Source organism: Crocodylus siamensis, chromosome 5 (assembly GCF_052110815.1).
Source record: "Crocodylus siamensis isolate JL-2025a chromosome 5, ASM5211081v1, whole genome shotgun sequence".
Taxonomy (NCBI): Eukaryota; Metazoa; Chordata; order Crocodylia; family Crocodylidae; genus Crocodylus; species Crocodylus siamensis.
The window spans coordinates 173,484,774-173,509,245 of NC_143399.1; the positions used below are offsets into that span (position 1 = coordinate 173,484,774).

The 24,472-nt window shown below is 41.4% G+C and overlaps 1 protein-coding gene across 3 annotated transcripts in view; it reads right to left on the reverse strand.

Moving 5' to 3' along the window:
- Nucleotides 1-14,154: 14,154 nt before the first annotated feature.
- The window catches only part of DBF4 (DBF4-CDC7 kinase regulatory subunit), a 28,753-nt gene continuing 18,435 nt past the window's right edge, over nt 14,155-24,472 (reverse strand). For all 3 annotated transcript variants that reach the window (XM_090047176.1, XM_090047173.1, XM_090047174.1), the window contains 6 exons: nt 23,840-23,870; nt 23,548-23,593; nt 22,321-22,452; nt 18,325-18,442; nt 18,029-18,153; nt 14,155-16,826 (listed from right to left, as the gene is read on the reverse strand). In XM_090047176.1, the coding sequence (XP_089903302.1) occupies nt 15,761-16,826; nt 18,029-18,153; nt 18,325-18,442; nt 22,321-22,452; nt 23,548-23,593; nt 23,840-23,870 (1,518 nt within the window). In that variant the 3' untranslated portion in view covers nt 14,155-15,760. The remainder of the gene's footprint in view (nt 16,827-18,028; nt 18,154-18,324; nt 18,443-22,320; nt 22,453-23,547; nt 23,594-23,839; nt 23,871-24,472) is intronic.

Below are 24,472 nucleotides of genomic sequence, written 5' to 3' on the forward strand. Positions count from 1 at the left end.
CCTCCGGGAGCTTTTACTGCATTGGGTGGTTTGCCGTAGCTAAGTGATCCAGGCTCCTCCCCTCCCTCCTCATCCACATGCAGAGCCCCGTCCTCGAGCAGATGTCTGGAGAGCCGGCTCGGCTCCCTGCAGGATCTCCCGGGCCAGCCCCGCTGGGAGAGGGAAGATGGGCGAGTGTGGGCACCTGGGAAATGTAGTTAGGGAGCCCTCGCTTCAACCGAGACCCCGGAGGGCGACGGACTCGCGGCAGAAGGGGTGGGCGTAGCACGCCCCCGTGCCCCCCTCTCGCTCCCGGTTGCTCCTTCTCCTCAAGCCCGTCAGCCGCCGCGTCCTTAGGCAGAAGGAATCAAAACCCTTCACGCACACACTAGGCTATTTCATTTGTCCTGGTCCTGGTAGAGGAGGATTCACAGATTCACACAAGTTAAGGGCTGGAGGGGACCTCATGAGGTCATCAGGTCCAGCCCTCCTGCTCCAGGGAGGAAAGACAACTGAGGTCCGATGACCCCCGCAAGGTGCGCACCCAGCCTCCTGTTGAAGACCCCTAGGTGCCTGAACCACCCCAGCTGGGGTCAACTCCAGATGCCCCTTCCTCCTCCAGAGATGCTGAACTGAGCAGGACCGCTGTTGTACTGCTGGTCACACTCACTCTTTCTTCCTATTCTCCCCCTAAACTGTTAACTTTCGCCTCTTACAACTATTCCTCTTTCCTCTTGTTCTGCCGCTCTCCCCCTTTTAATCTGTTCTCTCTTCCTCCCTGCTAACATCCCTGTCCTGCAGAGCACGAGAAAAGAATTTTAAAATTTCCATACACACAAGTATGTTTCAAGTTACCACGTGCTACAAGGAACCTCAGGGCAAAGGCAATGCGGAAAGGCAGAAGGAATTCCCCACAGCATAAGCCATGTGCTCCTTGGAAAATCTCTTTCCATCGCAGAGAAGCCTCTCCATACTGACCCACACGCTCCACTCCAACCTACTGGGAATTATAGGGCAGTATAGCATTATTTCAGAATGATTGATTTGACAATCTTCAGTTGTTTTCATTTTTCAGAGCGGGTCAGGATTAGACATATGGGGAAGAAAAGAAAAACCAGCAATTTCAGCTTGACAAAAAACAGGACAGTGGGGTGCCCAACATTAAAGTTCATTTAAACTAAAAAAGAACCTTAGAGACCTAATCAAGGTAGGTAAATGGGCAACACAATAGCAGATGAAGTTCACTGGTGACCAATGCAAAATAACACAAATAGGAAGGCAGATTTTGAACTACTGATACATATCATGGGGTTTGAAGAGAGCTATAAGCAACGATCTCGAAAAAGAATGAGGTCATTATGGTGAGTTCAAAGAAAACTGCTCCCTAAGTAGTCAGACAAGATAAAAAAACAGGAGGATGTATGAAGAATGCAATAGTTATACTGATTAATAGTACACTGCCATACACCAGTGAGATTGAGGAGATGCATCTGATGTCACTGCCTTCTGTTCCTCCAGACACTTAGGCCTGCCATACTTCCTCCCACAGGCTGTCCTCCTACAATACCTTAGGAGATAAAGTCAAGGGATTTAGTAACTGCTTTGGGCTTCTCAGTTTGTGGTTGCTCATCACAAAGTCAGTGCTGTGGTCCTGAATTTCCAGAGATTTCACTGACACTTTTAGGGGTAACTGTAAGGGAGGAGGTGAAGGAAACCCAATAAAATTCCCTTTCTGGGAAGGAAACAGGCCAATACATAGACAAAGAGGTGGCAGGCAAAATAGAGGTCAACAAATGAGTGTCAGCAAAGCAAGCATTTTTGTGGATAGAGTGGCATATATGGAAATACATGCATTAACTAGGGGGAAGAAAGGGCCAATTATGTGGCAAGTTGCATGGCCACACAGCTGCACTGCTCACATGGTTTTGCCCACACTTACCAGACAAGGGTGAACGTTCACTGAGAGTGCATACTAGTTTCACATAACACACAATTAGCTTGTGGGACTAATGTAACAAGCTATCATGGGTGGAGCTATCAACAGGTTGGTGGAGTTAAAAAAGAAGGACATTTGTATCCATAGAGAAAAACCGAGAGATATATAGTAAGAATTAAATATTATATACCTTGGAAGGTTATGACCCCCATGTTTGAGAAAATAATTTACTAATTTACTGGGGAAGATGCCAAAGCTTTTGGATTGTACTGATCCAGTAGTTTCTCTCTCCAGTTGCGTTTACCCTGAAATATGACCTTTTATTCAGGTTGCATGCAAATTAAATTGACTCCATATGCAGGTTCACCAAACCAGCTTCAATACAAAATATGAGTTGTTTGTAGTAATTACTACAAAAACCATTGTTTTGGCTTTGTTAGGGCTACATCAAAACAGTTAATGAGGTAAGGGTATTTGCATGCATCCCACTTTCCCCTTGGCAGACCAACTGCCTATTTACTCAAATCTAAGATGACCCTAAATGTAAGATGACCCCCCAGTAATTAGATTCTATACATGGAAAATTAATAAATCTGCTCCTCTCTGCTCCCCTCCCTTGCTCTGCACCCCCCTCTCTCCTCCCTTGCCCTTGCTCTGCACCAGTAGGCTCCATCCCTATTTAGCCTGGGGCACTGAGCACAGGCCCAGGCCCAGGCCAGCCCCCCACAGCAGGCATGCAGGCTACGCGCACTACTGCTATATGGCCGGGCTGGGGCTGTGTTCAATGTGCCTAGAGCCTGCCAGCACAGAGCAGAGGTAAGTGGTGCGAGGAAGAAGGGCACATGAGGGAGCAGAGGCTTCATGGGAGGGAGAGACAGGGGGGTGAAAGACTGCAAGGGGAGATGGTAGGGTGCAGAGGCAGTGAAGTGGCGGGGGGCAGGCAGAAGCTGTGACTATGGCCCCCTGGCTAGGGGCTAGAGTTAGAGGTACAGCAGTCACCTGCCCTTCTGCCCCCGAACACCACCCCTGTACATGATTCTAAGACTAAGGGCTTTTCCCCTCATGTTAAATAGGTGGGGAAACCTTGTCTTAGAACTGAGTAAATACAGTAGGTCCTTTAATTTAGAAGTATTTAAAAAGGTATAAACAAAATGAAAAAGGGGGCACTTCCTAAACCAGATTAAGAAGTATCTAAGCAACAAAGATGAAGTTTAAGATAAAAAATATATAGAAATATCTTAAAGCATATTCACTGCTAGTGAAGGAGATACAGGTCCCCTGCCTACACAGGTGAACTCATGGTTTTTTATGTATTGAGAGGGAAGAGCAGAAGCACCAACCCAACCCCATCTGTTGTGTCTACTTAAAATTCCATACCCTGATTTATTTTTAAGTTAGCCAGGACCTTCTTTCCACGTTTACATATCTGTCCTGCATTATTGGTTGCTGGCGCTCTTTGAAGCTATTCAAAGGTATGCATGAAATCCTTCCATCTCCAAACTGTCATTACATCTCATAGCTGGACATGGATGTAGATTCCTCCCAGGAAAGAGAAGGGGTCCATTCCTACTAGATCCATTTTTATATAACTCTGTTAAACTGTTCAATTGTCTTTATAGTTGGCCAAAACCATACAAACGTTTTTCTGAATTAGGTTGAAAAGGATCATACAAATCCAGTCTTTTCATATACGCCTAAACTAATATACACTCCTCCAAGTTATGACACACCTGTGCATCATCCATAATAGGATGAACATATTCAACATATCCACATACAAACCAGGAGATATGAAAAATTGAAATATTTGTCAATGCCATTACTGGGCAGGGAAACAGGTAAATATAGACTATACAATCAACTTGATTTTAAAAAGGGTCATTGATTTGCACCAAACATAGATACCATTTTTAAAATTTGAATGAATTTTAAGTTATTTTTAATAGTTTTAGATCTGATGTTTTAAGCTTTATTTCCTTCCTTCTCTCAAAAAATATTACAATTACACAGCATAAACATCATGAGACGAAGATATCATCCACAAATCAGTTAAAGAACTGGCATCTGCTGAAATCATGGTAGTAAATTGTGGTCTAGAGTTTACTAGTGTTGACCCAAACAACTATATAATCAAATAATCTCAATTCTGTACTCACCTGAACGTACCCAGGATTCACCATATAGTGCAAAAAATGTTTATAATGATCACAATAAATGTTTGGGATTACTTAGGTTTTTGGGGGTGGGGGATTGGTTTGTGTGTTTTTTTTAAATTCCACCTTACCGGAAGATTTATTAATTTTAGGATAAAGACTTTGGATTAAGAACTTTTAGCATTGCAGTTGTAAATCATAAACTTAAAGCAGTGGTGTAACAAAGGGTGGGCAACCAGAGGAACAAGCCCCAGGCACTGACCCTGGGGAGCAAGAACACAGACATAACAGCAGCTGCACTAGTGGTCCAGCTGCCAGCAACATAACTACTGTTGCTGCCCTGTGTTCCTCCTAGGGTGCTTAGTAGTTAAGTTATGCTTCGTTTTTAAAGCATCTTTAAGCTAAAGTGAGGCTGGTGAACCAATTAAAACATTCTTTTTGTATCCTTCACATTTAAACACTTGTTAGTTATACTAAAATTAATTACATACTTATTTGCAATTTTTAACTTTCGACATAAGATTCCAACTTTGCTCTCTTTAAAGTATTTTGAGGCATCATGTGTTTGAGGACTCTAGAAAAAAATTGTAATGTTTAGCTCAACTACAGAATATTACACAATGTCAAGTCAATTTATCGTGAATTATAATGCAAGCCTAAAACATTTTAACAAACGCAAGCACACATTTCAAGTAATCAATATTCAGTCATGATTTATTTAGTAAATTAGAAAAGCTGCTAAGGCTACTTCCTGGTATGACATAGAATTTGAGCAGTATGATTGTTCTGCATTTTTCACTGCATTGCCACTATTCATTTTGATAGCTATTAACCTGTCAAGTATATTCTTTTGCATATTTCTTATTTAATAAAACTAGCTTTGTGCACATTATGAAATATTTCATTTCTGGACACGTGAAGCTTTATTTGATTGTCAGCAATATCATATTAATAACATCCAATACATGTACGGTTGGACTTAAAATAACTGAAGGGTTTTTGTTTGTTTGTTTTTGGCTAATAGACTTCTCAGATTTTGACCTTGAGGTTATCCAGGATATGGATATTACCCCAAACAGGAAACATACTGAAATTGTCATTTAAATATAGTGCAAGATTGCATTCTGAAATGAAATCAATAGTGTAACCTGATCTGGAATGTTGCACTGGTTACCCCACCTCAGAAAGGAGGGATTTCAATGGATTCAGACAAAAGTGATAAACATGCTTAGCGGGTTGGAGAACTCTCATATGAAGAGAGATTAAAGGATGGCAGCACTATTTACTTTAGAAGGGAGATGAATAAGAGATGACACAATAACAAATAGCAGAGAGGAAGTAGATTCAGACCTTCTGTTGTCTAAGCACAGGAATAAGAGGCACCTCTCCTCCCCCCCCCCAAAAAAATTTAAAACAGCAAATTCTGAACTGATAAAGGAAAAACATTTGCATGACTGTAATTAGATTGTGGGACCCTTTGTCACGAGATGTTCTTGAGGCCAAGAACTTCGCAAGATTAAATTTATGGATTACACAAATATTCAAAGTTAAACTTATTGCTACAAATGTTGAAAGGGATATAAAGCCTCATTAAACCCATCTCCTTAGAAGGAATTCTGAAAGAGCTCATAAGGTGGCAGATTAACCCATATCTAACGACTGCACAATTTCTGGCACCTCTCTGGAGCACTTCATGCTGACCATTGCTGGAGATGAGATTCTGAATTAGTTGGACCATGGGGCTGATCCAGTATGATAATTCCTACATTCCCACTAAGTCCAAATGGCATGAACAAATTACTCAAATGTCACTCTAGCAGTTTATGACTCCATGTAGAACTCAAAAAACTCACTAAATTAAATGTATATTAAAAAAATCCAAAACATTTAACTCAGTTGCATTATATGAGAAGCGTTTTGAATCATTTCCCATGAACTAAGAATCCCCTGTGACTGCACAGAATAATGCCTTTGAGGACAAGAAACAAGGAATATGTAAACCTTCAAACATCTATAATGTATGCACATGCCTTCTTCCTTTTCTGGTAATACACCATTACATCAGTGCAAGAGCCTCTGGACTAGATTCTCAAAAGATGCTTGGATCTGGGAATAAGGAGGCACCTTGCCAACTGCTGGAATCTTCATCCCCAGTGTATGCACCCACTCTCCCCAACTGCTCATTGAAAAGTTAGGGACCTTAGGAAGGGATCTTCAGAAACTGGGTAAGAAGGCTCCCTATCGAGCCATTAGTGAAATGCACGGGGAAGGGACAGGAATCTGGTGCTTTGCTTTAGCCAGCCAGGTGACCACCTCTGCTTAGGAATCTCAGCCCTGAACCCACTACCAGGTATTTGAAACTCAGTCTCCCATGTCCCAGGTGATTACCTGAGACCCTAGGTAAATGTTACATCTATTGTGTAACAAAGATATTTTGCTCATAAAATGGTAACATGACAGATGTTACACAAAAAGAGGCAAATCAACTTCAAGTTTCTCATTATACATCCATCCTTAATTTGAATATGTGGCATCTTACTTAGCTGGTCCAAGTGGCAAGCTATCAGGGAGGCTTGTAAGAAGCCTAGTATTAAAGGGGACAGGGCTTCTGTGATGGCAGCAGGGACCAACCAGGGAGCAGAACCCCCTTCACATCAGTCTTTTTCAGCCCTGACATCTTGCAAGCAGCCTTAATCTTGGGCTGCCCATGTATCCTTACAATGCCTGGGGTCTATCCCCTGCCTGATCCCACTGACAAGCAGGATAAAGAAAGGGAGGCTGTCTCTGAGCTGGGAGCATTCAGGTCTGGGACACAAGGCTGCATGGACAGCATGGGGCTGGGGAGCTGCTCCAGAGTCCCAGGGCTGCCTGTGCATCCTTGTTCATGCCCAGTGTGCAAGCAGCCTGAGGCCCAGGAAACATCTTGGACTGTTCAGGTGCCATGAAACTTAAAAGGCCCAGGGCCTAGACTTGCTTGCTAGCAGCATGGCTGAATCCCAGGCTGCCCATACACCTGGATCTTTAAGGGCATGCAAACAGCCCAGGACTAAGAAGCTGCTCCCCAGTCCCAGACTGCCACCTGCCCTTTCAAGTTCCCAGTAAGGGGATGGGCTCCAGGAACAGCCCTGGTCCTTGTGGGGAAGCTGCTCCCTACACTGGAATAAGCTCCAGAGCTGTCCTGGTTGGGTGGCAATAGGTCAATTTGAACTAATGCTCCAAGCAGCTTATTAGCAGTGGCTGACTATCAGTGCTTAGGTGGCTTTGGACACACTTATTACCAGAAAATTAAGTGCCTGTGGATGCTAGGAACTGATGGGTTAGCAACACTGTAGTCATGATTTTGAGAATGGCAGTAATGCCCACATGGTAGACAGAGGTAAAGAGATACCAAGGTAACTAAGGATCTGGGACCCTGTCCCCATGCTAAAATCCTAACTTTTTCAGAACTGCATAGTTATACCCGGAGAAGGGGACTGAGCATCTCCTTACAAAAACACATTGTGGAGAACTACCCCTTTGTACAGAAAGCAAATTGTTGAATATCAGAAACCAAGCAACTGTATTTACAGAAAGTACAGAAGATTGATACCCACCCACCATCTTCTTCTGCAATATTAATCTTCCACCCATTCTTAGGTTCTATAGATGCTGAAAGTATTCAGTATTCTTCCAAGCCAATTACAATTAAAACCTTCTATATACAACATACAACCTCCTTGGACAGATAATTTGGGGCTTGGCTATATATGAAAAGTTATCATTTATACTTTTGTGTCAAAGTTAAAAGTCTGTTTAGATAAGTTCCATATTAATAAATTATACTCTGGCTCTTGACCAATTGGGTACCCATGGTTATCTGAGTATCATCACCAAGTGGTGAACAGAAGAGAACAAATTGATCTTAGATGTGATCATTAAAATAGAACCCGACAGCTTTACTTAATATTCTCATGCAATTGGCTGAGAAAGCAGAAGTCACATGAATGTTATTTAAGAAGATAACATATAGCCCATTCTTTGGATAGAACAGCTGGATCTTGGGGTAGGATGGGTGGAAGGGGGAAGAGATTGCCTGAGGCTATGAATAGACATCATTTTTGCAGTAATATAAAAAAAGGTGGGGGGGCAGATTCATAGGCCCCAGAAAACTGCTACAAAAACAGTCCAACTGCTACAGCAGTGTTCCTGTTTCAAGCAGGAATTTTCCTGGAGCAATACATTTTGTAGTAGTATATGCAACACCTGTCCAAGACTAGGGACTACAGCTCTGTTGGCCTGTTTGTGATGGGACTGATGCTTTAACAGCAAGGACAGCTGGTACCCCAGTACCAGCAACAGAAATAGCTGTTGCTGCTATCACAGGGTGGGGAAGTGAAGGCAGTGAGCTGTCAAACAAGATGTTGCTGTTCCAGTAACTGGGACAGCAGTAACCCTCCTTGAAAAACTTACTCAGGCAAGGTGGTGAGCTGTCAGGCTGACAGCCTGCCCTGTGGTCCCCCCTCCCCTAGTGGAGGAGAGGGTAGGTTGTCAATGATAACACCCATTGCTAAGGTTCACAGGTGGAAGGACAGGGGAACAGAGGTGGAAGCAAAGGAGCAACTCTCTATTACTCCTGCCAGAGAACATAACTTTATGGTGACTTTGCATCTAGCCAGATGATTGAAAATAGATGTGCATCCCTCAGAGAGCTCAGTATTTGCTGTGCTGTAAGTGCTGAGGCACTTGTAACACTACAAATGAATGTCTATCCACTGCCTGAGAGAGACGCACCTTTTTATGACACAGTACACATGAAAACTAGAGACAAACTGTCTACCCTTAGAACACAAGGGGAAATTTTCCTGCTGTTGTGTCTACGGCCAGCATCAAGTCTTTTCAAAAGTGGTTGAAGATCCAAGACTGAAATAGCTTCACACAGCTACAGAATTTCTGTCTCTAATGAAGAGTGTGTTCAGACTTTTATGTATAAATGACATGATGGCATAGCTATACACAAGAGGACACTCCTATATTAAACTCCTATTCTCAGTCAGGTTGAAGTATCCCTTAACAAACTTTCAACATAAACTTAAAGCGTTGTAGGGAGTATAGATTGTAAGCATGCAACCATCAGCTTATTTGAATGTTGGAGAGAGAAAATGAGGTGAAAAATATTAAGATTTGCCCTTCCTCTCCCTTTTTCCAAAGTTATCTCTTGAAGAACTCAATACTTTCCTTTCAGCTTCTTTGAAAACAGCTGATTTCACACCTTGACATTTGGAACTCCAATAGTGGGGTCCCTCATGGTCCTGGGCCATTTCTGTTCAATGCTCTCATAAAGGGGAATGCACAGTGCGATCTTAAATTTTTCACATTATATTAAATTATTCCAGGCAGTAAAGCTTCAAAGTGTTGTTAAGCAGCTACAGGAAAAGGTCTTAAAATTAAGCAAGTAGGCAAAAATGTGGCAGATGAACTTCAAAAGTTAACAACTGCAAAGTAATGCATGGGCAGGCAGGAGAGCAAAACACCTTAACTATACATACATGATGCTCCAAATTAGCAGTCACAATTAGAAAGAGACTTAGTTATCGATAGTTTTCTAAAACCAATGATGGTTGATGCCAAGGAAGGCACGATAGTGGAGGAATTACACTAAACATGCTCTATATGTACTCTCCTCTTTAAAGCATCTACCACTTACTACTGTCAGAGACAGGATATGAGGGTCGATGGGTCCCTAGTCAGACCAGTGCAACACTTCTTACATTCTTAAAGAAGTCCTTTAAGAACCATATGTGCATTAGTTTATAAATAAACTGCCAAAATATGTACACAACATATAGCATTTTGCATTAGTGCATGTATGCTTAAAATGTTTGCTAAGGAGCCTCTAGAAACTTTCTGAAGATTCCATACTGTGCTTCCACTTTACGTATAGGCTACATCTTTATATATAATTTTCTTACTGCTACACATTATGCTACTTGCTCACATGCGACATGCCCCCAAATAAGACACATGCTTTGTTTGTGGAAGGCAGAATGTGGAGATTTGTCCAGAGTTACAGCAGATGATGTGATATGGCCCTGACAGATGTTGCATTTATGGCATGATTATCATGTAAATCACTCCATAAATAACAAGTGCCACACAGTAAAAAGACAAGGTTCTTTGAGTGAATTGGATCTCTTTTATTAGACCAACTTAAACAGTCAGGGCAAAAAATTTTAAGCAAGCTTTCGGGTTTTACACAGTAAAAAGGCACAATAGCAAACAAGCCACAAAGAGGTTCCTCATATAACATGTTTGCATCACAATTTAAATTGATGGTGTGCCAGCTTCCCTGTGTTGGATCCCAATGCTCAGCTGAGCATAGGGATCCAGCATGGGGCAGCCAGACAGTCCTAACACAGTCACCCTGGCTCAATCCTTGGAGTCAGATGGGTGTGCATGGGAGGTTCCATGAGCCTGACACCAAGAAATATCTCTCCGATGTCAGGCTCAAAGTGCTCTGCATCTTTGAAAAGTAGACTTGCAGCTAGGAGCCACAGCTACATGCCTGCTTGTTTACATTCCCTAGCACCTGTGGAAGTGGCAGCTGGGGAGGTCCAGCATGCAGGGATTTTAAAAAAGCATGCCTACGTTTGAATTCTCCTTGGATACCCTGACCCAGACACTTGGGTGAAGCTCCCTACTCTCTAGTTCCTGGCTCATGGGGACTTTTAGGCTGCATATAGACATGCTTATTCACACACAGACAGATTCACAGATGCTAGGGTCAGAAGGGACCCCAATGGATCATCGAGTCCAACCCCCTCCCAGTGGCAGGAAAAAGTGCTGGGGTCATGTGACCCCCAGCCAGGTGCTTGTCCAGTCTCCTCTTGAAGACCCCCAAGGTATGAGATGTAACTATCTTATAGTTTTTAGCAAAGACTTTACATTATTTTTCCTTTTCTGTATAACTGCCGCGCAGCACTCTCACATTTATGTAACCTTGAAGTCGACTGTTAATCAAAGTGAACGCTTTGTACTTTTCTCCACTGGCATTAAGCTACACATGTGCATTCTGTAAATTTCATTTCTTATCTAGAAGTGTCATTTCTGCAGAAATGAAACTTATGTAGAAAGTCTGCCTAGCAATAATTATGTAAAAGAAAATTATCCTATCTCTATATATGATAGTTAGTGTCATAGAGGCAGTCCAACAAACATCTATAAAAGAGGCAAAAAAGCAGGAAGCAGCAGAGACGACAACTGGAAAACTCTGTGGGCCTGATCACCCTGCAGACCGGTTCTCAGCCTCCCCGCCTGGGCGTATCCCAGCGAAAACAAAGGCCTCAGAAATCCGACAACTGACAACGATTCACCGTGTTACAGTATTGCTTTGTATTTCCCATTCATGAGCCGTTGACCAGTTCTGGGACTTAAGGAGCCGGCAGCTGCACCTAGCTTTGGACTAGCTCCACTGTTGGAACGCAAGGGCTGGCTCTGGAACCTCGTGAACCAACGGATACCCTATAGATTAAGAGACACTAACAACTTACTCTAAGTCGTCTACTTGTGCCAACTCGGCGAACCTCAAGGGCGGCTAAAAGCTACCTCAATTCCGCCCCACAAGCCGCGCGCTCGCACAACTCTGCAAAGCCCGTGGCTCCCCTAAGCAGTGCCGGAGCCGCTAGCCCAGCATTTTGCCACATGAGACAGCACCACCTCCCTTGGAAGCCTGTTCAAGATTGTGACAACCCTAACCACGAAGTTCGTTCTGATGTCCAACCTAAATCTACTCTCTGCCAGCTCATGGCTCTTGTTTCTGGTTATTCCAAGGGGTGCTGTGGTAAACGGAGCACCTCCTATTCCCTGCTGCCCCCCACCCCAATGAATTCGTATACTGCCACAAGATCCCCCCTCAGCTTTCTCTTGCGTAGGTTGAAAAGGTCCAGGTCCCTCAGCCTTTCCTCGCAAGGCCTTCCCTGCAGGCCTCTAACCCTATGAGTGGCCCTCCTCTGGACCCTCAAGGTTGTCCACATCCTTCTTGAATTGCAGCACCCAGAATTGGACCCAGTACTCTAGCTGCAGCCTGACCAGTGCTACATAGAGGGGGAGCATCACCTCCCTGGACCCGTTTGTGATGCACCTAACGCATGACAAAGTGCCGTTAGCTCTGCTAATTGCTTCATCACATTGACTCATATTCAACTTGGAGTTGACAAGAACTCCAAGATCTCTTTCTGCTGCTGAGGTCATCCCCCACCCTATAGGTGTGCTTGTGATTCCCTCTCCCTAGGTGCAGCACCTTGCACTTGTCCTTGTCGAACTACATCCTATTGTTCTCTGCCCACTTTTCAAATTTGTCCAGGTCTGCCTGGATTCGGTTTCTTCCTGTCAGTGTTTGCTTCACTCCATAGTTTGGTGTCGTCTGTGAATTTGAAGAGTGCTTTCCATGCCCTCATTCAGGATACTGATGAAGATATTGAACAGCACCACTCCAAGGATTGAGTCTTGGGGGGACCCTACTGCCCACATCTTTAGAGGCTGATACCAACCCATCCACCACCACTCTCTGGGTATAACTCTCAAGCCAATTTGCTACCCACATGCCTGTGTAATCATCTATGGCACAGCCATTGTTTAATTTATGAGAACAGGATAGGATACCATGTCAAAGGCCTTCTTAAAGGCCAAGTAGATGACATTTACCTTGACTCCTGCATCTAAGCATTTAGTGACCTGGTCATAGAAAGAAATAAGGTTAGCGAGGCAAGATCTACCTGCTATGAACCTATGCTGGTTGCCCTTCAGCATTATATTAACCGTTGAACTCTTACAAATGTGATCCTCGATAATTTTTTCAAGGGTTTTCCCAAGGAAAGAAGTGAGACTAACTGCTCTGTAGTTACCTGGATTCTCCTGCCTCCTCTTCTTAAAAATAGGGACCACATTGGTCCTTTTCCAGTCTTCTGGGACCTCACCTGAGCACCATGAGTGCTCAAACAGTTGCGCCCATGGCTCTGCTATAAGTTTCTGTAGTGTTTCCATACTGCAAAAGCCTCACCAAGATACTCCAGACTGCACGCAGCAGCTGACTTGCCCTGAGCCAGCTCAGTTTTGCTTCAGGCACAGGCTGCAGTGCTCAGCCAAAAGCTACTGCAGTTGAGGTTAACATAGGACTCTGTCTCTTCCGCTTGCTGGGGTTAGAGAGAAGTGGTGGCCATCTTGGCACATTACAGCACAGTGTATCCCTCTCTGCTTCTATTCCAAAGAAAAGTCAGCTTCCCTACTTAAGACATGCACCTCAATTAAGAAGGGCTCATTTGGGGGAAAAGGGTGTGTGGGGGGTATGCAAGTAAATATAGTATATAATTATGTACTAGGAGAACATATTGTATTTCATATAAAAATGGCAACACTCATACGAGAGCTTTTCTCTCTCATCTTAGCACTCTATTAATTTAACATTTTGTATACACTTACCTATAAAGATATTCTCTATTAGTTTCAGCAGAAGGCATCAGGCAAGCAGACTCATAGTTTAACTATATTTTTGTCTACAAACACAACTTAGAACAGGGAGGTACACACTTCCAAAATGACCTTGAACTTAACAATCACAGCCAAAATTCTTAAGAGAAAAATGGGTAAAAAAACATTTAAACCTAAAAAAAAAGTACATTTAAAACTTGTGGCTTGGAGCTCAAGTCTGTTTTTATGAATACTAGTGGGCCCGTATACAAATTACTTACCAATAAGTTTTACTTTATAGTTCAATTCATGGGACTTTCTTACCAAGCTAACAAAAATATAGTGTAGCATGAAAAAAGCATGCACACACATACCAAACCCCAAAAGTTTATATTTTGCTTACTCTGTTCCACATCTAAACTCTAATTATACCTTCCAATATTTTCTTGCTACAAATCTCTTTTCCAAAGCATCATAAAACAGGCAAGAATTGCACACTGAATAGATGGCTACCATGGCAATTTTTTTACCTCTTCAAATGAGATGATATCAGAATATGAAGAATTAAAGCTAACCTGCAGAAAATGACGGCAGGGCAATTGTTACTCCTATGCAAGGAGCCACTTTAGGCATAAGGCTTTGAAAACTCAGCCTAGCCTGGGTAAAATAAAAATGAAGAAAGCAAGCGTATGGCACCGCAATGCCTCCTAAAAGTCTAAAAGTTACCCAAACCTGCTTTAAGTCTGATCAAACAATGCCTCTCTAATGATGAAAAATAACCTCCCAGATACTGAAAGTACTAAATCATGAGGTCACATTTTAAACAGACTTACAAAATGTTTTAGGGAAAATATTGAAGTGACATTTTTTTTAACAAAATATATTAATAGTAATTTTAAATGTGTATGCTATCTGTAGGCTTTAAGGCACTTTGTATACAATAGTAAGCTAAAACCTTGCAATGATCCCTGTTGAGGCTGTATTATTCACAGGTGCCAAGCCTATGGCCCCTGGAGCTCCCCACATGGGCACAAAAATGTGGCAGCAGGAGAAGGGTGGCAGCATTAATTGCTCCCAGAATCAAGCCAAGGTCAGGTCAGTGCAACTGATTGCACATGTGCTGGATCAGGCCCATGGGGCCAGATAGATTGAGCCTCACTGCTATTATTACATCATGCCCATCACATATTTAGGAGAAACGGAGAGTCTGTGAAAGTTCAAGTCAATAGGAAAGTCCAAAGACAAAAAACCCAAAACAAATCCAGACCTCTGAACTATGTAATTTAAGCGTATTGGATATCCATTTACTGTCAAACCAGTAAATAAAAACGAAAACAACCCACCTCAAACAAAGTCAACCAGAAACCAACTGCTTTGATAAAAAAGTGAAAAATAATATAAAATAAATATATTTACAAGAAAGTTTGTTTCTTATTGCCTGAAATATACAACTAGTTCTTTATGTCAGCACATATGCACCAAGTCAATACTTAAGTAGTAGCTACTGCAATAGTACATTCATCAGGTAAAGCTATCAAAACAGAATGCTGTCACTGCATAATTGTCACCTGATCTGAAAAAATAACTCTCAGCTTTTGCAGTAATTTCAAGAATTCTCTTGTGACCATCTTCTCTTCTACTGTCACCTTAATGGGATGGCCTGTGCAAAGATCAAGTGTTAACAATGCCTTCAATTCTGATGACTCTGGAGATACAAATCAAATAAATTCCCATTACAAACTTGAATAGCATTAATTGACTTATCAGACCTGTGGTTTCTTCTGTATTTTGACTGTACAGCTTCCCTATGAGAATTCCAGCAGAAGCAAGAGATAAGCATATAATATTGTTTCAGTTTTCTAATAAAAAGGAAAAGAGAACTCTAGGAACAAGACGACAACTTTCAACAATTTATAATACAGAAGTAATTATTCACATCCAACAGTGGTTTCAAAATTAACAAAAAGGTTACTATATGAAGTTTATTGATCTTGCTTAGTAGTTAAGGTAAATACAGTATCTCTTTAAGTTATACCCTTTTTACCACCTCTGGCAATTTTTAAAGAAAAAAATCCCTATATTACCTGTATTCTTCACATTTATAGGCATAAGGTTTTGCATGCATACTCAGTATACCAGAAACTGAACACAAAGAACATCTGTACATAATTTAAAATACATTAAAGACTCCATGAATAAATCCTTATCAGTTTGAGTTTATTCAGAAGCTGCTGTTTTAAATAAAGAAACATTAAAATCCAATAAATGTGGATGAGGATGAAGAGGAAGGTGAAAAAAACGACCACAGTGTATTGGTATTTTGCCCCTCGCAAATCTCTTCCATGCCAGCTGAATCTTTGTTCTCAGAATAACTAATAAAACCTACAAAATCTGAATTCCCTTCACTAGTCTGAAATAATTCCCAAAGAGTCTGCACAGGTGAACAGTGGTCCTTCCTTTCTTTAAGAGACAATTCTTCAGCTTGCTTTACACACAAGTCCAGTTTCTGTTTCTGATTTCCTCTTTTATTTCTTCCTGAGGAAAATTTTACTTTTCTATGTAGCTTTCCAGAAGGTGAGCTGTGTGCACAACTAACAGCTAGTTCATTAAGTTCTTTATCTGAAGCAGTATGTGGTAGCTTAGTCTTCAGACCTATAGTATGCTCTGTCTGCAGGGGATCATCAACAAAATCAATATATTTTTTGTTAAACGATGAAGTGGCACTTGTTTTCTTCAAACATTTTGCTGGTAAAATAACACTGTTATTTAATTTGCGTTTTGACTGTGATGTATTTTTGTCTTTTTCACTAAAATCAGTGCCTTGGACATGAGTACATAATGTAGGTATATCTGCTTGTACACTTTGTAAATTGTTTCTATCTAAATTTACTTCAGTTTCAAATGCTTCATTACTACAATGTTTGTAAGCTTCAGGTAAGTTCTCCACACATGTGCAGCTGCCTCCCCACAGAGACAATGCAATAAAATCTGGCAATAAAATAGTCTTTTTTGAGGCTGTAGTACAGGAACCTTCCACATTTCCATTTTCATCATCATTTCTGAATTTACTTACTACTTCTGAAACACAAGACAGATGACATGCAGGAATTTGACAGGCAGATTCACAACAAGACGGATGTTTCTGTACAAAACTTGGGGATATATGTTTATGATTTTGCTTTAGTGTCTGTATTTTTTTATCTTTCCAGGAGTAATGCTTCAAAGAAACGTTCTGCCTTTTCAGCTGATCTTTCAGTTCATCTGTATTAGTTGCATTTCCGGTAATAGGAGAAAAGTATCCCATACTACATTTTGTCCTAAAATTAAACAGGTGATAACATTAAAAACTGAAGGAAATAGATTATATAGCAGACTACTTTAGGAACATATCTAAGAAAGCAATAAAAATAACAAAACAGTTTTTGTTTGGTGGTTAAAAAAAATTCATTTGCTATAGTTACCCCACTTTCACAGGACTGGAAGGTGCATATTCATGCTGGCTTCTGCAGATTGTTATGGTTTTAAACTACTCAGAAGTAAAATAGTCAAATCTACTTTCTACAAAAAACTAAATTCATCACATTAAAAGGCATATAAGTTACTCCACTAAAATAAATATTATATAAAATGGCAATATTTTTAGAGGCACTTAAATAGTCTAACCTTTCAGTTTAATCCAATTTAGCATTTTTGATAAACAACCTTAACTTAACCTAACCATTTTTAAATTGTGAAGTAAAGGGCAAAGATGGTGGTGGTGGTCAGGAAGAGGGGCAAATAGAGACAAATCTGTCCTGACAGACACCAGCGGCTGATTTCTGGTTTTATTTACCTTAACTACAATTTTTCTATGGACTTCACTGGGAATAGCTTGGTTAGAAAAACCATAAAAAAAGGAGGATTTCAACATCTAAAATCCTCTGGAAACACCACAGAGCAATCTAAAACTGCCATAGTCCCCTTGTGTGAAGGGATATGGTGTTGACAAGAGTATATTGGCTGGGAGGCTGTTCATTTTAGAACCTGAACTCTAATTTGAGCTGAAACAGATTAGACGTGAAGCAAATCTCGCCAAAGCTTGGAGGAAGAACGGCTTCATGGGGGTTGATTTTCTTTTGAGTACTTAATTGTGCTGAGGTGTTACAGACTAGATTATATTTCTATAATGATCAAAAATGATAGAATAGGTGGATTTTTAAATATAAAGTTCAAATTTGTTATAAATTTAAAAAGCAAAATAAATAGGGTTAATACGCAAATAGCTTATATCAGTTAAAATCGTACACCTTAGCTCTCTTTCTACCTTGTTAATATTTGGCAAATCCTATGAAACAGAAACAACCATTGCTATATACCAGATTCACACACAACAGACCATTTTAAAAGAGAAGGTAATACAAATACATGTCAGTGATTTGTGATTAGTCCTTTACTAGACTTGTAGTCTGAGTTGTGTCATTAAAACTCCAAATGTAGAGGTTAGCTAAAGTATTTTTTTAGGTTTGTAAACATAAATTACCTTTTACTTTTCTGTGTTTCATTCCCATATTCCACAAAGTCATAAACAAATTTGGAAATAATATCATCCACAACCTGATACTGGGTACTTTGTGCGAAGTTTTGGTGCTGTTCACTTTCCAGGTGCTGAAAATTAAAAGTCAGAAGAAGCATCCAATACTGCAGGTACTCACATTCAACAAAAAGTCTATGTATATATTTCCACCAAAAGTGATGTCAAGAATACTCATTAAAAAAAGTTCTTGATGCCATACATAGAAGAATGCTCTGAGCATTCCCTCTTTCTATTTCACTTACAGTTTGGAGATCTTCATATTTCTTCACACAGCATTCACAATACCCTCTCTTTCTCTTATCCTTTAGAAGGAGTTGCACAGGAATGCCACCACAGTCTTTGTCACTATTTGTTTTATTTCTGTTAGCAGAAAAGATACATAAAGAATTTAAATGATCCATCTACAGCAGGGGTAGGCAACGTTTTTTGGCCAGAGTGCCGAGAAATCCCTATACGTCTGGGTTTGGAAGGTGCCGGAGTGCTGGCATGCCAGAAAAACAAAACGGGGGCAGGTGGTACATGGCAGGATGCACTGCATCTTAGTATAGTTAATAATCATAAATGTTGCCCCCCCCTCTTTTTTCCCCCCAGTAAATACCAAATTTTCTAAAAATTGTAAACCTAGTGACAATAAATAAAACTTCTGATACTTCCTTTGATCTTGTGTATTCATTTTGTGTGGGTCCTCCCACAACAGCCCCCCAGCCTTGCTTGTGTCCCTTGCCCCACACCCAAAGCCCCTGCCCCCCAGCCCTGCCTGTGCCCCTGCCTGCTGCTGCAAGCTCTGCACTGCCTGGGTCACACTTCCCCTGTGTGCACAGGAGCAATGTGGGCAGCATGCAGGATTGTGCCTTTCACTGCTGCCCTTGCCTGCAGGTAAAGTATGGCCAGGGCAGCGGGCAGCTCGGAGTGGCAGGCAGCTTTCTGAGCCCCCCCACTATGCCCTCCCACGGGGAGCTCAGAGTGGCAGGCAGCTTTCTGCGCCCCCTGCTATGCCCTGCCATGCCGGGTTCTACACACTGCTCTGTAGAAGTGGTGTGGAGTGCAGCACAGTGGGGAGTATTGCTAGCATCTGCTGCCTCCCTGGAGCCTAGGAGGCAGCCGGAGCCAGGACTGGGACCCAGGCGGGGAGGCAGCAGCTGTTTGCAGCCTCCCAGCTGCAGCTGACCCAGGCTCTGGGCAGCCTAGGGCTCTGTAGCTATCAGCAGTTACCCAGAACCTGGGCCAGCTGCAGCCAGAAGGCTGCAAACAGCTGCTGTCTCCCGCCCCCAGGCTCTGGGCAGGCAGCAGGTGACGCACTGCACCCATTGGGGCCAGGGCCGGGAGGCAGCAGCTGTTTGCAGCCTCCTGGCTGCAGCTGGCCCAGGCTCTGGGGTAGCTGCTGCAAGCCATGGTGCCCAGGCTGCTTGGAGCAGGGCTTGCAGACTCCCAGCTGCCTGCTGGGAGCAGCAGCTACTCAGAGCTGGGATCAGCTGCAGCCGGGAGGCTGCAAACAGCTGCTACATCCCCACCCTGGCCCTGGCCCCAATGCATGCCAAGGAAAATGGCCTCATGTGCCATGCTCTGCATGCATGCTGGGGGTTGCTGACCCCTGGTCTACAGGGAGCGAGGCCCTAATTCTGCTCGTTACAATATGATCATAATGTTAAGAGAATCAAACACCTTAAGAAATCACTCCAACCAAAACAAACAAAAAAACGTTACCCAACTTGCTCAAAAATATAGGCTTGATATATTTTATAAGCAAATGAAACATAGTGAAGTTAATAAAGTTGTTATTTAAAAAAGCTTCAGAGATGAGAATTTACTACTGGGCAACTGACATAATCAAAGGAATAATGTAAAAGGATAAAACAAATAATTTTCTGTGTTACTATGTTATGTGGCTCAAATAGTGATGTCAAAGTATTCACTATAATTCATGAATGTGTAAAGGTAGACGTCTGTACATGGAAGTCAACAAAGAATTCTCCTAAGCAAGCCCATAAACTTGGAAAAAATCCTAATCCTAATAATAGTCTGCCTACTTGCTGCTAGTATTTCTAATCATTTCATTCAGGCCAGCAAAAGGTAGAGATCACTTGTTTGTTAAAGCAAGCTCCATTTGGCTGAAAGCAAGCACAGCACATCCATCTTCACCCAGGTGAATCTCCCTGTGACCTCTATTCTACTGACTGAATCTTCCAGTTCTGCTTTCAAGAAGCTGCCTGTATCAAAGGAAATGCCCTAATATATCCTTGATCTTCCTCTTACATGTGAGTGGTTTCCAGCAACTTTGTTTCCCCATTTCAAGAGCCCCTGACTGGTGTTCTACAGTGCTTTCTTTAACATCTGCTACAGGAACATGTTGGGATGCAGGTGAGACAAAGATGTTATCTTGGCAATAAGCTAACAGCATCAAACTGAACATCTTTATATCAAAGAAGTGGCATCACGTCCATTTCTAGACAGAATAACCACCTTCTTACTAATTCATACTACACTACAGAAACTCATATTTGTAACTATAAATCTTAATTACAACCCATTATATGCAAGATTGTTCTGAAAGCACTTCAAATAGTTCAAAATGCAGATAACATCAACCCGCTCCCTCCTCCCCCCACCAAACCACACAAACCCTGAAACTATTTCATTTACAGAAGGAGTGTCAAGTTCAGTGGCTGGATGAGAGATGCCTTGCTGATCTGTAGGCTGGACTGGACCTTCAGACTAGCCCCACATGCCAGCTACTACAGCCTGGCTCCATTCAATGCATACCCCTGGATTGGCCCTGCGTGTTGCTTGTAGCATGCAATTACATGTGGCACCCACTCTGGACTGGTCTTGTAGGCTGGATCCAACACATGCAGCTGGCCTGTGGGACTGATCCGACTGGCCCTGGACCCAGCATACAGAGCCAGTCTGGCATGAGCTCCAGACTGACCTTGCATACAGAATGTTAGGCCAGATGATAGGGCTCTGCAGACTAGATCAGGCCTGCAGGCTGTATCTTTGACACCCCTGGTTTACAGGTTAAGGCGGCAATTTTTTCTAATTTAAGTAGTTGGGAGGGCTCAGAAGGGGAGTGGGCCATATAAAAGGAATTTGTAAATCCATGGTGTATTCTAATGAATTCTACATCTTTAGTACTGATCTACAAGATGGGATTTGTGTAGTGCTTCTACAATGTCCTGTTGCATTATATTTTTCATTGTCCCCTATAACCACATGTACTACAATCAAGACTGATAAGGTACCATGGCGATATTAATAGATAGTCACCGTGTGATCAGTTATGGAAAGGGGAAGTACAGAAACAATTATATTAAAAGAGTACTACATACTACATTTCAGCCCAAAGAACATTATGAGAGTTTCCAAACATATGAAAAGTGTGTTATTGTGGAGTTACTTTTTCCACCAACCATCTCTAGGTTTAATACTGTTTATGCTATATACACCTGTGTTAGAAAGTTAATGCTGTAATTAGTAAATATAAAGAATCAACCTTTGCTCCTGACCCTAAAGTGCCATGTAGGTATTTAAGGCAGAAATCACATGTCTTTTGGCAAATTGCATAACTCTGAAGAAGAATGCTCAAAATAAAGCCTGAACCCAGAATATGGCACAGAAGTACATCGTCCATGTAAGTACAGGCAAAGATACTGTTATTGCTTATGAGCTCGTACAGGAAGTACTTAAAGCGTCTCTCAAGGAGAAATGACTTCAAGCTTTATTAAGGTGGTGCTCGGGTATGTTTTTCTGTTTGACCACATTTAAGTTCATATGTAAAACAGCATCACAATGATCATTATGAATTAGGATGATAATTTTAATAAACAAATGTAACCGCTTTGTTACACACCAATAAAAAGTTTAAATGAACAGTTCTGGAGGCAAGCTCATTTATTTATCTTGATGTACTTACTGGACAGCATCCAGGAAGAGGATAGAGTGAAGCAGTCAATAGCAGACAGAAGGAAAAAGCCTGTCACATCCTGTACTGACCCACAGCTATAGTAGAGGGATGTATTTACGGATGCTTGCATCTGTACATCCAAGAAAGGACATAAAGGATAAAAAGGTAGAGAGAGAGATGGACACACTGACAGTTACTAGACCAGTTAATCTACCAAACAAGGCAGTTAGTTATTAGTATCAAATATTGTGTAATCCAATATAAAAGAGGGTCATTTTCTTTAAAAACTGAAAAACAATTTAAAATGTTTTAACCTTAAACTAAGTTCTTGACAAACCTTTGTTTAGACTGAGTTTGCTTTTGGCTGGCATTATTCTTCTTATCTGCCTCAAATGGACTATAAGGCTTTGGAGCAGTATAGTTGAGAACTGGAAAGCTGGATAACTGCAGATAAAATGGTCTGTAGTGGCTGTATTAGACAAGACAATATAAGCACTATAACTACCATATATGAAATAAAGAAATTAAAAGTCATTTAGAGTAAATTAACTATAACTTTGACTTCACAGTGAATTTTCAAACATGGGAATGTGAGAGATTTTACTTTTTCCTTGCCTCTGAATTTGTTTCCTTACGTAGGATTTCTTGCTAGTGGCCATGTCCAGATGTGTGTGGGTGTTTGGTTCCCTGAGGATAACTAGCAGTGGTGCACCTTGCATTGTTGCTAGTTGTCTCCAGGTAACACCTGTGCCATGTGCAATAGTGTGCAGCAAGGTAGGGAGGGCTGGGGACCTCCTGGGACTGCAGCAGTGGTGATCCTGCTGGGAGTGCAGCTCTGGCCATCCAGGCTACAGCTTCAGGCAGCATATGTTGCCACTGTGTGTATAGCTCCACTTTTCTTCTGTGGGTTTTTTTTTTACCTCTGGATATCCAGGGGTCAAAAAAACCCTCTGCACTGTTCCTTTGCAGCACGGAGAACAATAGAATGAGTAGTATGTGGCACCGCAGACATGTCTGCAGTGCCGCATGCCTCACGGCTGGACTCGTCTGGATGCAGCCTGTGTCTATAGCTATACTGTGCACAAAAATCACATACATTGATTCTGTCCCTCCCCTGCATGTAACCTTGGAAATTGGCTGAAATAAGTTGTAAATCTAAAAACTACTCCGATAAGAAGTATATCCATATTCTTAAACAGGACACAGCAGCACTTCTAAATACCAAACCATCAGTTTCTCTGCAATTTTATACCTTTGTAGATGTTTCAATCTTAACATGGGAAAATAAATCAACTCTAAAGGAGAAGATGGACAAGTGAATACGTAAACAGTCAAGTATTAAAAAAACAAAAAAAACCTGACATAAACTTTCTTTTTCCCATTTTGGAGAGTAGTGCATGCCTCTGCAGGCACTTTAAAGTATTGGGAAAGTTGGGATATTTGGAGCGCTTTAAATCCATGCCTATCCACATGCAGATTTACTATGTTTCCAAAAATCAACTTTGCTGAGCACGTTACAGAGTACACTAATAGATTACAAACAGACATAACAAATAGTACTTACCAGCTTCTGTCTTCTACCTTCACAAATGGATTTTTCAGTCTCCCTGCTTGGGGGTGAGGAAGAAGAAATTCAATATTTTTCTCCATCCAAAAATAAATTATACTAGCGCGCACATGCTTATTCAGCTAATTTTCAAAATCAAATCAGTCAACTATGCACATGAACTCTTTGTTTCCATACCATTTTTATGTAATTTTCTCAGTATGATAATCGATATATTCCCCCAAACACTGAATTTTTAAGTATACAGAAAACATGACAACATGCTCTCTTCAGACAACAAAATACTTACTTTTTGATTTCTGATTAGTGCATCGTTTTCCCTAGTTAAGAGGAAAAAAAATTACTCTGCAGTGCTCTCCATTTAACTCCAAAATTCAGCTGTAAATTTTAAAGCATGCATCTTTGTGTGAAATCATGATTAACCATATATTAACCAATAGGCAAATTAGACCAATTACTATAAAAATTGAGCCACTGTTTCATGAAGAAATATTTTATTTTAGGTTTGCAAAAAATTAATTACTATTATTTTTTTCATTTAACAAATGAAATTGGGGAGGCAGCAAATGTCACAGGGCAAAGGGTGGCCTGACAGCACAGCAACTTCCCCCTGCTATGTACTGGGCTGGAAGAAGAAGTGGGCATGGATGCATCAGTCTGTGTGCGTGTCCATGTGTGTGCCCCTACTCCAGCACCCACCCTGGATTTCCTTAAAAGTAATATGGTCACCCTAGTAATGAGTGGTGTCTGCTGCTACATATTCATGTTATTTTTACTATAAAATGAGATTGATACAACAGGAAATTGCTGTTAGAAAAGTAATACACAACATTACTAGTTATATAACTAGAATGGTTCCATGTACCAAATTATTAATAATTTACGGAATTAAAACCAACTTGCAATTGTTCCATATTATATT